General features: G+C 38.2%; 1 protein-coding gene and 1 long non-coding RNA gene across 3 annotated transcripts; one reads left to right on the top strand and one right to left on the bottom strand.

The window, feature by feature from the left end:
• Positions 1–7806: 7806 nt before the first annotated feature.
• On the top strand, positions 7807–10326 carry LOC126630337 (uncharacterized). Its single transcript, XR_007625955.1, has 2 exons — positions 7807–9091; positions 10198–10326. It is a non-coding gene; the product is annotated as an uncharacterized LOC126630337 (long non-coding RNA).
• LOC126630336 (cytochrome b5-like) lies at positions 10234–12707 on the bottom strand. Of its 2 annotated transcripts, none has more exons than XM_050300422.1 (4): positions 12496–12707; positions 12255–12355; positions 10789–10855; positions 10234–10665 (listed from the first exon to the last, which is right to left on the bottom strand). In XM_050300422.1, the coding sequence occupies exons 2-4, from the start codon at positions 12339–12341 to the stop codon at positions 10418–10420; spliced, it is 402 nt and encodes a 133-aa protein (XP_050156379.1). In that variant the 5' UTR covers positions 12342–12355; positions 12496–12707; the 3' UTR covers positions 10234–10417. The 2 variants fall into 2 exon arrangements, with proteins under 2 accessions (XP_050156379.1, XP_050156378.1); XM_050300421.1 differs by having other exon boundaries at positions 12255–12349; positions 12496–12704.
• Between the last annotated feature and the right edge of the window lie 762 nt (positions 12708–13469).

Here is a 13469-nt window from a genome sequence, read left to right as displayed (position 1 = left end):
TTCGTCCTCCCCAAATGACTCATCTGGAGACTGTGTATAATCTAAAGTTGAATCATTTCATGGGTAATGAAAGGTCTAAAGGAGCAATGAAATGGATTAATCATCTTGAGAAGACTTTCCGTTTGATGCATAGACAGGGAAATCTTCCGGATGATAGGTGGGTTGAGACGACTACCTGGTTTTTAGGTGAACAGCCTGTATCCTGGTGGAGACAGAAGTCTTATCAGTTGTCACCATAGGAAGCTGCTAATTGGGAAGTTTTTAAGCAGTTATTTCAAAAGAGATTCATTCCTCCAGAGTACATAGATCGTAAGAAGCAAGAATTCATGCACCTAAAACAGGGAAAGATGACAGCTAATGAGTACTACAGAAGTTTTACTGATTTATCTCGCTATCACCCAGAGGTTGTTGCTAATCCGGCTGAGGTGCTTCATCATTTCAGGTTGGGTACTCGAAAGAAGTGGCGTTCTATGGCGACCATGACTCCCTGTGCCACTTATCAGGAGTTTTACGAGATTCTGCTGCGAATTGAAGATTCATAAATATGCCTAGTGAGAGTGAGGAGGAAGAAAATGATGGAAATCAAAAGAAATATGATAAAGGTAAAGGTCAATTATCTTTGGGACTTCACAAGACTCAGAGCTTTAAGAGAAGTGGAGCTAGTTCCAGTTCTTCTAACAGGGGTATGAGTTCTACTGGTCAGATGAAATGTGGTAGATTGTCTGGAGGCCCTCGTTTTCAGAGGCAGAGAGATTCTGGTGGTTCTAGTGGTCCGTTTTGTCGTAGATGTAATAGCCGACATTTTGGGGAGTGCATGCAGGGTAGTAGATGATGTTTTACCTGTGGTCAATTGGGGCATCGAGCTATGCATTGTCCTCAGTATCAGCAGAGGCCCTAGCCGCATTCCTTACCACCACTAGTGTCTATCCAGCAAGTTCAAAGATCTAGCAGTTATGGTCAGACGAGTCATGGAGGTGCTTATCATTACCAGGGCGATGTAGCTCCTTATTCTGCAGGGCAAAATCAGTATCCACAGGATCCATATTATCAGAGTAGTTATCCTCAAAATCCTAGAGGTTTTACGTCGTATTTTCCCTATTCAGCTGGTGGATCTCAATGGTATCCTAGAGGACAGTCTCAGCACGTAGAGGCTGCTTCCAGTAGTGTGGGATCTTCGAGGCAGCCTGGTCAGCCAAGTCAGGGGCTAGGTGTGCAGGGGCGAAGTAATCAAGCTAATAGAGGTCGTGGAGGACGACAACAAGCCCAGGGACGTATTCACCACATCACTGCAAGATGCTTAGAATAATCCTAATTTGATCATGGGTATGTTGAATTTTCTTGGTCATTTTGCTAGAGTATTAATTGATTATGGTGCTACGCATTCTGTTATTTCTCATACGTTCGCTCAAATGAAACAACCTCATCCTACACCTCTATGGTATGATTTAGAGTTTGCAATGCCTAGAGGGGAGAGATGTTATGTTAGTTGTGTATATTGAGGATGTCTCGTATTAGTGGAGGATGTAGTTATGCCATCTAATCTCATTCCGTTAGATATTGTGGATTTTAATGTGATTTTAGGCACAGATTGGTTGCATTATAATCGTGTCAACATAGATTGCTACGGGAAAAAGGTTATTTTTCATCGTCCTGTATTACCTGAGGTTACATTTGTAGGCGAGTGTCGTGGGGTGAGGCATGATGTTATTACTGCCATAAAAACTAAAAAGTTGTTAGAGAAAGGTTTTCAGGGATATTTGGCTCATGTACTAGGTTGAATGATAATGTTCCTAGCAGTGTGGAGGATGTTCAAGTAGTCAAGCATTTTCCTGATGTGTTCCCTGATAATTTACCTGGATTGCTACCAGACCGAGATGTGGGGTTCTCTATTGATTTGCTTCCAGGTTTAGATCTTATTTCATTAATTCCTTATCGAATGACTCCTGCTGAATTGAGGGAATTAAAGCTCCAGTTGCAGGAATTAGTTGATAAGGGTTTTATTCAACCTAGTACTTCACCCTGGGGAGCTTCGATGTTATTTGTGAGGAAGAAAGGCGGGACTTTGAGGCTATGTATTGACTATAGGCAATTAAATCGGGTAACGATTAAAAACTGTTATTCGTTGTCGCGTATAGATGATTTATTTGATCAGCTTCGAGGCGCTTGTGTATTTTCTAAGATTGATTTGAGGTATGGTTACTATCAATTGAAGATTAAAAGTGAAGATGTTCCTAAGACAGCTTTTAGGACTCAATATGGTCATTATGAGTTTCTTTTGATGCCCTTCAGGTTGACTAATGCACCTGCAACTTTTATGGATTTGATGAACCGAGTATTCCAGCAATATCTAGACAAGTTTGTTATTGACGATATTCTGGTGTACTCTAAGTCTAAATCAGAGCATGTTAAACATCTTACTTTGGTGTTGAAGAAATTGCAGGAACACCAGTTGTATACTAAGTTTAGCAAATCCCAATTTTGGCTAGATCAAGTGGCATTTTTAGGACATGTGATATCAGCTCAAGGTATTTTGGTGGATCCTCAAAAAGTGGCAGCCGTTGATAATTGGGAGCAACCACGAACCGTCACTGAGGTATGAAGTTTTCTTGGTCTCGCTGGTTATTATAGACGGTTTGTTAAGGATTTTTCAGTTATTACATTACCGTTGACGAGGTCAACTAGGAAGGATGTTAAGTTTGAGTGGGATGATAATTGTGAGCAAAGTTTCTAGCAGTTGAAGTATTGTCTCACTCATGCACCTGTTTTGGCGCTTCCAGATGATAGTGATAATTTTGAGATCTACAGCGATGCTTCCTTGAATGGTTTAGGTTGTGTATAGATGTAGCATGGTAGGGTGATTACTTATGCTTCGCGACAGTTGAAACCTCATAAGATAAATTATCCTACTCATGATCTTGAGTTAGCAGATATCGTCTTCACCTTGAAGATTTGGAGACATTATCTTTATGGTGACAAATGTAAGATCTTTACGAATCATAAAAGTCTTCAATATCTTTTCACTTAGAGGGATCTTAATCTTCGACAACAAAGGTGGATTGAATTGCTTAGTGATTATGACTGCACGATTGAGTATCACCCTGGTCGTGCAAATGTGGTGGCGGATGCACTTAGTAAGAAGCCTCAAGTGAGAATTAATGCTTTGTACGCTTGTCATGTTCCTCTTCTTATGGATTTGAGGTCCACTAGAGTGAAGTTAGGGGTGGAAGAACGAGATGAAGCCTTACTTGCTAATTTTCTAGTCAGACCAATTTTAATTGATCATGTGCTCGTGGCTCAAATGAATGATGTGGAAACCCAGGAATTAATTCAGGCGAGAAATGATGGGAAAAAGAAAGATCTAAGGATTAGAAAATCGGATGGCATGCTTATGCAGGAGGGAAGAATGTATGTGCCGAACAATGCAGAGTTAAATAAAGAAATTTTGGATGAAGCGCACTGTTCGGCTTATGCAATACATCCTGGAAGTACTAAAATGTATCATACCATTCGACCATTTTATTATTGGCCGGGTATGAAAAGAGAAATTGTTGAGTATATGAGTAGGTGTGCCATTTGTCAGCAGGTCAAAGCTAAAAAGAAAAAGCCATTTAGATTGATGCAGCCACTTCCCGTTCCACAGTGGGAATGGGAAAACATTACCATGGACTTTGTGTACAAGCTTCCTCATACACGAAATGGTTATGATGGCATTTAGGTGATAGTTGATTGGCTTACTAAATCAGCTCATTTTATTCCAGTGAGGGAGAAATATTCTTTAAGCCGATTAGCTGAATTGTTCATATCGAAGATTATTATGTATCATAGAGTTCCAGTTAGTATTATCTCGGATCGGGATCCTAGGTTTACTTCTAAGTTCTGGATGGCATTTCAGGAGGCTCTTGGTTCGAGATTACTCTATAGTACGTCATATCATCCCCAGACAGACGAACAATCTGAGAGGACTATTCAAACATTAGAGGATATGCTAAGATCTTCTATCTTACAATTTGGCGACGCCTGGCATCAACGGTTAGATTTGATGAAGTTTGCATATAATAATAGCTACCATTCGAGCATTGGTATGTCACCTTTCGCGGCATTTTATGGCAAGTCTTGTCGTACGCCTTTATGTTGGTCAGAGGTTGGTGAAAGAGTTTTGGTGGGCCCTGAGATTGTGAATGAGACTACTCAGAATGTTTAGATAATTAAGTCTAACCTGAAAACGGCCCAGGATTAACAGAAAAGTTTAGCATACAAGCATGCCACTGACCGGGTGTATAAAATTGGTGATTGGGCATTTTTGAAGTTATCACCATGGAAAGGTGTAGTACGGTTCAGGAAAAAAGGTAAGCTAAATCCTAGATACATCAGACTGTATCAGATTACCGAGTGAGTCGATGAAGTTGCTTACAGGCTTGAGTTGCCTTCAAAGTTGTCTAAAGTGCACGATGTGTTCCATGTTTCCATGCTTCGTCATTATGTTTCAGATCCATCGCATGTGATACCTCCTCAACCATTGGAAATTAATCCAGATTTGACTTATGATGAGGAGCCAGTGACGATTTTGGATTGGAAAGATAAGGTTCTAAGGAATAAGACCGTGCGCTTAGTGAAAGTTTTGTGGAGAAATCACTCGGTGGAGGAAGCCACTTGGGAGACGGAGGATCGCATGAAGGAAATGTATCTGCGCGTATTTTATGATTATTAGTGGTTTGTATTAATGTGTGAAATTTCAAGGATGAAATTTTCTTAAGGGGGTAGGTTGTGACAGCCCGTACTGAAACACTAATTATTTTGTCCTCGTTAGTGTGGAATGACTACTTTACCCTTAACGTTGGGTCGTAATTGGATATTTGGTCTAAGGAAAATGAAGTGGGTTAAAAGAATTGGACCAATCATTTTAAGTCCTAATTATTTGGACCCAATTAGGACTTAAGGTTTTATATGGGTGCCCAATCCGGACACACACACCCATACATGCAACCCTTTCTCTCTCCTTCATTCTCGGATTTTCTTCCATTTTCCGTACAACCCGTACGGTCACCATCCAACTAACTCCATCTCTTACAGATCGAGTTCATAGAGACCATTTTCGAGTTCCTTGCAAGCTCAGGAGTAGAGCTATACCATTTGTTTGCAGGAAGAACCTTAGAAACCCAAGAAACCAGAAGCTCCGGCGTGAGGTACACTGCGTCAAGTGTGATCATGGAAGTTTCATTGAGTTTTAAGGTTCTAGTGAGCCTTAGAACTTCTTCACGAAGCTTAGGGAAGAATTTTGGAAGGTCTTGAATGTCGGGAAGCTTGGGTTTGGCGAGTTGAAGAGGTGGTCGGATTATCGAAGTTTTCCCTATGAGATTTAGTGGGTTTTAGGACCTAAAATGGTAAGGGTGTGTTCTTCTCATCCTAAGCTTCATAATTTTTTGAATTTTGGTTGAGAAATGGATGAGATATTGAAGTTTTAAGTTTTTCCAATTTCCGGCTAGTGCAGCGGTGACCGGCGCCGGACTCTGACGAACCAAGAAAGAAAGAGACGAATATTCCGTCAAAGTTGATAGATATTCTAACGGCGTCAGGTATCTTTAATGGCATATGCTTTTATTCAACAGAATATTCCCTAACGCCGTTAGGGAATGCTTCATAGTGCCAGACACGTGCTTGCGCGTGGGCCTCGTGTGTGGCCATGCCTTGGCCGGCGCATGGGACGTCGGAAATTTTTTATAAAAATATGGGGATGTTCCTGAGGTTGAGTAGGCCACGGTAGTATATTCAAATACCCCAATTGAGCAATGTATGAGAAGTTATTACCTAGTTTTGGTTATATTCTTTAAAATAACGTTTAAATAGTTGTTTCGCATATAGGCGAGACCTATCCTGAGGAAGAGCGTAATCAAGCAAGACTCAGGGGCTATGATCCTTCTACATATCAGTGAGTAGGCTTTTGGTTTTCAGTATATATATACACTTGGTATTTTTCCCAAAAACTTTAATTAAACAGTTTTATATGTTGAAACGCCATGTTAAATGCTCTCTATGTTTAATTGTGCATTCTTATGGTTATATATATATATTGTTGCTCGATGCTGCAGACTTCTGGTGAGTATGTTAATGGTAATGATGGTAGTGAGTAATTGTGTTGAGATGCATTTAGAGATGGTTATCCTGCACCTCGATGTTAGTGCTCTGCCCGAGCACAAGGCCTAGCCTTCACGTGATCGTTCACCTGCCGCACCACATGCTCACCTTGGATCCAAGGCAGGTGCCAGCCTGTCGTACAAACCACATTAGGGTGACTTACGATACTTCGCACAACCTTCACATGACCATAGCACTTAAGCGTATTTATTTACACCCAGCCTGTCGTACAGATCACTTTAGGTGTTTCCGACTTGTGTGCAAAGAACTAGTTGATGAGTTATAGATTCAGCCGTACAGGTCACATTAAGTGACTCCGGCTGACATACCATCTCATATTGATTTATTTCACCTGACTTACTTATTTCCTTGCTGAGATATTTGACATGGCATGATTATGGATTTGCTATCTTAAACAGGGTTTTGAGATATATTTACATGTATGCTATTTTCTAGATAAGTGAAATGATTTTGAAAAGCTTTGTTTTTGCCCACTCACACTTCCTGTCTTGCGCCCCTCCAGGCTCTAGTTAGGAGTGCTTGTTGGTGGCTTACGAGGAATTTACGGCAGCTCTGACAGATTATCACCAATGTAGGATCACCTTTGATTGTTGTATAATTAATATTTGTCTTGCTGAAGTGCACTTAGGCTATCTATGCTCTGATTGTGTGTATTCACACTTAAATCTTATTCGCATTCTTATATTAATATTACTTCCGCATTGTTCACATGGCTATGTCATCCTTACGTGACGGCCAACATGCCTCGATCTAGGTCGGAGTGTGTCATGGCCGCCCGTAGTCGTACACTTGGTTTGTTCACATAGCAAACTTATGTACGTATCAACAAAACTAGTTTCAGGATTTTCCCCAAATAACTAAAACTAAAACTTGGCTTTCAGTTAAAATCAAATCATATGCATATTCATATAATCTGCACATGAACAGTTGCATGAGGTCCAAACAATAGCATCGGATAATGTATAGATGAGGGGCATGAACGCTGAAACTCATGTGTGTGTGTGTTTTTTTTTTTTTTTGAAAAATAATGCGTGAGATAAACGTAAGGGGTATAGAAACTAGTATGCGTGTCATGAACTTAATCAATCACCTTAATTATGATAAGGTGGTTGTATGATTATGATAAGTACCTAAATCACATAGGTTTTCTGTACGATCGTACAATTTGATCGTGAGTTCAACTTGTATATTTTCTTGATTAATTATTGTATGGCTTCATTTTGGGATTTCGAGTTGAGGTGTTTTGGGTTCGGAGTTTGGTTTTTAGGGTTTTTTCTTTGTTTCCTTCAAAATGATATATTTGCTAAGAAGAAAAAAAAATACTTATGTATTTATGTGGTCTTGTTAAAATTTTGTCAGACTTTTCGACCTGTTTGATGAAAAAAGAGTGTAACACACCAATTTATCATTACAAAGTTTCACTATTCTCTTTTTTGGTTTAAAGGGAACTTGATGAAAACGACAAAGATGAAGAGAACAACTTATCAGTGTTACTATGCTAATCAGTACTATCCCATATATTATGACATGCTAATATCTAATTAGTTGGTGAAGTTGCTTATTCACGATATCAAATCCCACCGTAATCAAGAGCACAGCATATCCCACAAATCAAGCTAGATTTGAAACACAAATCTTACGGAAAAGTGATTCTTAAATAGTCCAGATTTTGTATTGTCATTAAGCAATTGAAATTGGCATCACAAATTCACAATTACATAACTAAAATAGGGATTAGGGAGTGGAAAAAGGCATATAACTTTAGAACATTGAACAGAAAGATCCACTCTTTTTCCATTGATTTGATATCATGGATGGGCTGTCTTTGTTGTGATTATGTCATCGGATCGATGTATTTATCAAATATAATCATTCAGTTATGCTTTAGATTGAGGCTATGAATAAACAATTAAATAATAAAAGCACCAGTTGACTCTCTTCCTTATCTTCTCTCTCTAAAATACCCCTAAATTTGAAAGCTTTCAACCGTCGGCCCCTTTCTCATGTTTGAGGTCGGCGTCAACCTTTCTCCTACCTTCTCCTAGCCCTCTCCCCTTCACCTCATGCCTTTCCTTCATCTGTCGCCCTCTGCACCTCCCTCTCCTTCTCGCAACCCACATGCCTTCTTCCTCTCCGCCTCCATCTACACCTTTTCATCCTTCACGCCTCCGGCGCAATTCTTCTTTTTTTTCTCTCATTTTCACCGATCTGATGATGCCCAACGCCTCCTTCCCATTCTCACCTTTTTTGCATACAACCCTCAAACATTTGTTGGAGTTATTCGCGACCTTGTTCTTGCGATGGCTTTTATGGCTCCGGCACTAGGTTTCTACATTTGTCGTCTTTGTGGCAGATTTGCATCAGTCGCTAATGGTTGTTGTGTTGTGGTTTAGGGTTTAGGGTTTGTGAATCTGCACAGATTTATCTCCAAATCAAGAGATTGGTCATTGAAGAAATGTACCCGTCTGGCACTGCGGACGTGTTTGTTCGGATCAATGAAATTCTCTATCACTTCTGTAAAAAAAAAAATAGATTGAGGCTATGAATTCGTTTTTAGTCCTTTTTTCCTAGGTTGCACGGACACTCCAAAACTCCAAAGTGTTAGAGTATCGGACGCTCCGACATGCCTTAGACACAGCTTGCACATAGTTAACGACTTAGACACACGGTCAAAACATGGTTTGAACATGGTCAAGACACGGCAAGGGTCTTTTTGTAAATTTAGAAAACATTTTGGGGGCATTTAGAAATATTGGAACTAAAACCTAAAAAGGAGTCTCCACCTCAACCTAACTTTAGTCCTCTCTCTCTCCAATCTGGCGTCTCTTCAGCTCCTTAGCCACTTGGTTCCACATCCTATGCGCAGCATCTAACAACTAGTTGATTGGGCATTGCAGCAGCGCGGGATAGGACTTCTCCTCGACTCCAAAATTTACAGGTATGCATTGCATATTTTGATTGGATTTTGTGTATTTTGAATTTTTGATTGGCTATTATCTATTGCAAAGATAATAGATGTTGGTTAATTTGACGTATTATTTTTAAATATGTAATATTTATTATATTTCAATCGTCATATTTAGCTGTGTCCCTATCCTTATTTTTTGAGATTTGTAATATTTATTATATTTCAATTGTCATGTTTAGTTTTGTTCCTATCCTTCTTTTTTGAGATTTGTCTTGTTGCCGTATTTGTGTTTGTGTTCGTATCCATTTTTTTTTTTTTTAGATTTACCGTGTTGCCGTACTCCTGGACTACAACAATATCCTATTTGAAAAAACAATGAGATACTTACAAAGATATTTTTCCAAAGGTTTAACAAATCCCCGACAAAATTGACTACCCCACCACAATGAAGTTAGGCGCAAATATACATGTCATACTCATTACAAAGACATATCGACATTGAGCAAAAAGGTTTCCCAACCAAGGTAATATAACTGCTACCAGACCTTAATTTTTAAGAATAATTAGTATCATCCACAGCGAGCCCTGGAGAAAATATTTTTTTCTGAAAAACAAAAATTAAACACCTTTCTTTTTTATTTACTAACCACACCAATGTGCAGTGCCAGGCACTGTCAAAGTTAATGGCATGCTGTGGAAACTTATTTGAACAAAACTTGCCCATCCCACTGTAAATATGACAGATGGGAAACGAATGAGCTTCAGCTGTAGTTAATACTGTGGTTAATGTGCGTATCTGAGAACTCGGATCAGTAAAGTCATTGAGTAAGGATATGAGGTCCTTAATCAAGATCCAAGAATAATCCGCATTGAAATTTTGAAATAGCTTACACATAATTGTCGATGTGAATGAGTGAATGGTGTTCTTCATTCCACACAAATCAAATCTTCAGAGTACCACATGGCCGTGTTCCAGTTCCACACAATAACTTTTCCTCTTATGGGTTACAAATGGGGAAAAGATATTTTGCCAAGTCTTAAATTTTCTGCTATTCAAAGACTAAATCATGAACACAAAAGCAGTGATGGTGAATATTATCCCATCAATCGAACTCGCTGAACCAGCTAAATTGCAGGTGAAGAAGCAAATATTTTGAAAGAAATCATTGCAATGGGATGAAACAATGCTTCGCCAACTCAATAAATTCCAAGCGCACACAAATACGATATGTAAAAAGGTAGTACATCATTTTCAAAAATGCAAAGTAGTAACTGAAATTCTGTTATTACGTTATTCTGACTTGAGTGATAGACTATCGGTCTGAAGAAAGTTCATACGCATGGAGGATAATTAGACTACTTTTTATTGTAGTATTGCAGAGCAAATGCAGCTCCCATGATCAACAAGGGCAGCAGAAACTGTAAAAGTTTTACCAAAAGTCCAGAAGATTGTTCAGATTGAGCAGCTGCTTGAGCAGGAAGCTTGTAATTTGGCTGTGCCGGTATGGTGGACGTGTCAACCTTGCCTACGTAGTATTTTTCCATCTGCTCCCTCGCGGAATCACTGTGGCCGACATCATTAAAGTCATCTGTTGCATCTTTTTCTGCAAGATGTTCAAACAAAGTTCTAATTACCACACATAAACGTTCGCATACTCTTAACTAGTAAAGAAAAAACAGTCGGAAACATAAAAGATAAATTGTCTAGCTGAAGTCTACAATCTTACCGACTGCTAATAGCAAGACTTCATCGCCTCCAGGGTGTTCCTCCAAGAAAGGGGTCACATCATAAACCTGTGGTAAGTTGTTCAAAATATACAAGATAGTTAGTGAAGCCGGTAAATTTTATGCGAGTAGATGAGGTTAAAAGTAAAAAGGTGAACTATCTAAGTTACCAGACGGAAGAATTCACTAAAATATCTGTTGTTTTGTGTATGATCAACCTACCAACAAAGAGAAGGACCTCATAGCTAGGAACCAAATAAAAAAGCGTATGTAGGTCAGTATATTCACTGCTGAAAGCAAGTGTCCTTATCCTTAGAACCCCCTCCTTGTGGAACAAATATAAGAGTACAGAAATTGAACAGTGAGGAGGCCCAGCTAATTCTTTCCTGACCAATGACCAAAAATTTCTTTATAAAACTGTTTAGTTCAACAGCAGCTGGGAAGGGGCAGCAGCTGATCTTAAATGTTCCCATTTGCATACCCATTTGAACAAGATCAGCTGATGCTCCTGCCCAGTTCGGCATGTTCAAGTTTCACATACTGTTTTTTCATCATTCTGCAGTCCTGAAAGTTGCCTATATAGTGCTACAATTGTTTCACATACCACCAGAGATTACATTTGTTTTCTCTGATTAGCAAGTTAAGAGTTATTCCAAACAAAAAACAACTTTCTTTACGCCTCAAGTCCAACTACTCGCCATGTTACCTATCTAACTACACACAATAACAATTAACAACCAAATTGCTCATCTTACATTTGCCTTTTACAATTCCATTTCCAGTCTGACACATAAAAAAAATCCCTTAATCGGGCAGTTATACTATCACATACTTGATCATCACTACCTTAAGACCAGCAAGTATAGAGCGACACCAATGAACTATCTTGAGCATTTTTCAAAAAGCTTAGCACTCATAGGTGAAAGAAATTAATTTATTGTCTTGCCTTGAACGTGTTTACCACATACAACGCAATTCCTCGTTGGTACTAACTAGTACCATACGCATTTTCCTCTATCCCATCCTATTCATTTTTTCAGTGATTAGATTCTGATAACATCAAAAAAACAGACACACCAACTACACAGAAAACACACTGTGCAATTCAGTCCTTCACACAACAATACCATGTAACTAGTAACTACCATATTGATTTTTGCAATAATTAACATATTAGTATGTACCCTTTTTCCTTTTTATTGCTTGAATTCTCCTTTATACTTTCAATTAGATCTGTAAACTTTCATCCATTCAGTGCAGATAATGCAAAAGCAACTCCTTTAATAATTAAAACACATAACAAAAAGAGTGGCAGCAAAAGTCTTTGCGTTTAACCAAAAGGTGAATCTCAAATCACAAATCAACCCAGAAACTGAAACAATTCCAGATACAAGGACAGATTTACACACAAAAACAATACAAGGACAATCAAAAAGGAATTTTTTTTAATAAAAACCACAAATCTGACCTTTCCAGAGATTATGATCCAACAATCTTTCTTGTGGTTGTGCTTTGCCACCTCATCGTATTGAAAAAGTTGAGATTTTGAACCCATTCCTGCAGCTGCCTCTGTTCATCCCAAAGTAAACCCCATCACCACCAAACCAAAAAATAAAAAACCCCAACAAAAACCAAACAATATAACACCAAATAAAAACACATAGATTGGATCCATAGACAAACTAAAAAGGTTGAGTAAATCCACTTACAGAGAACAGAAGAAGAAGGTGAAGGGGTTGAAGCACAGCTCCTCCTCTGAGTAGTAAGAAGTCTTAGCTGTACTTGAAATGCAGACCTTGTGGCTGGCACACACACGCTCTATATACTTTGGGTGGAGCGAGAACCCAGATCCATACTTGGTATTTAATTGACCACCAACTAAAGATCCTTAACTTACTCTATTTGCCCTATATGTTATTGCTCGTCAAAGTTTTACACCCTCTCCAGTTTGGTCCAGCTTGGTTGGCTCCTATCTTTTAGAAACGTTTTTAATAATTTTTCATTTTTTAAAGAATTTTCATATCATTTTCCCAAAATACTCACCAACTTTAGCAATGCTACTGAATTATGGAATTTGTTCTATTTTTTCCGATACAGTACTTAATTTGGTTACGTACCTCTTAAACTTTCAATTTGTCGCAATTTCATACAATAATCCATTAGTTTTGTAAATGTATTTTGTCAAAAATGGAAAATTGTGAAATTAAAATTTTATAAGGTAAAGTAGAACAATGACCAAATTTCAAGAGCACTACAAAAATATTTCGTAAAGTTATTTAGTTGTTTGACAAAAAAAAAAATATTATTCAACCGTTTTTTTCCTTAGTAAATATAATTTTATTTCTCGTAACGATAGAGTTCTCGTTCACTCGGATACCTAACTATTAAAATTTAAAATGTTGCAATTCAGTGTATGTTACTTTCTCTACTATAATCAAATACAAAAATTATATTAAATACATGTAAATATTGTAGCCGAATCTTCAAATATAATATGAAAATATGGTCTCCTCCATTATTATATTGTTTTTTTTATGAAACTTGTGTTTATGTATAAGAATCTAATTTCAATTTAGTTTAATAGCGTGCAGTTGATGGCATTATAATTTGGTGGGAAAGACAATAATGTTTATATGAACTCAATCAAATATATAATAGAAAGTAAAACGAACTTGACATTGAT

This window comes from Malus sylvestris, chromosome 7 (genome assembly GCF_916048215.2).
Source record: "Malus sylvestris chromosome 7, drMalSylv7.2, whole genome shotgun sequence".
NCBI classification, from domain to species: domain Eukaryota; kingdom Viridiplantae; phylum Streptophyta; class Magnoliopsida; order Rosales; family Rosaceae; genus Malus; species Malus sylvestris.
The sequence above is the reverse complement of the archived record's forward strand: the minus strand, read 5'-3'. Positions and strand labels throughout refer to the sequence as shown.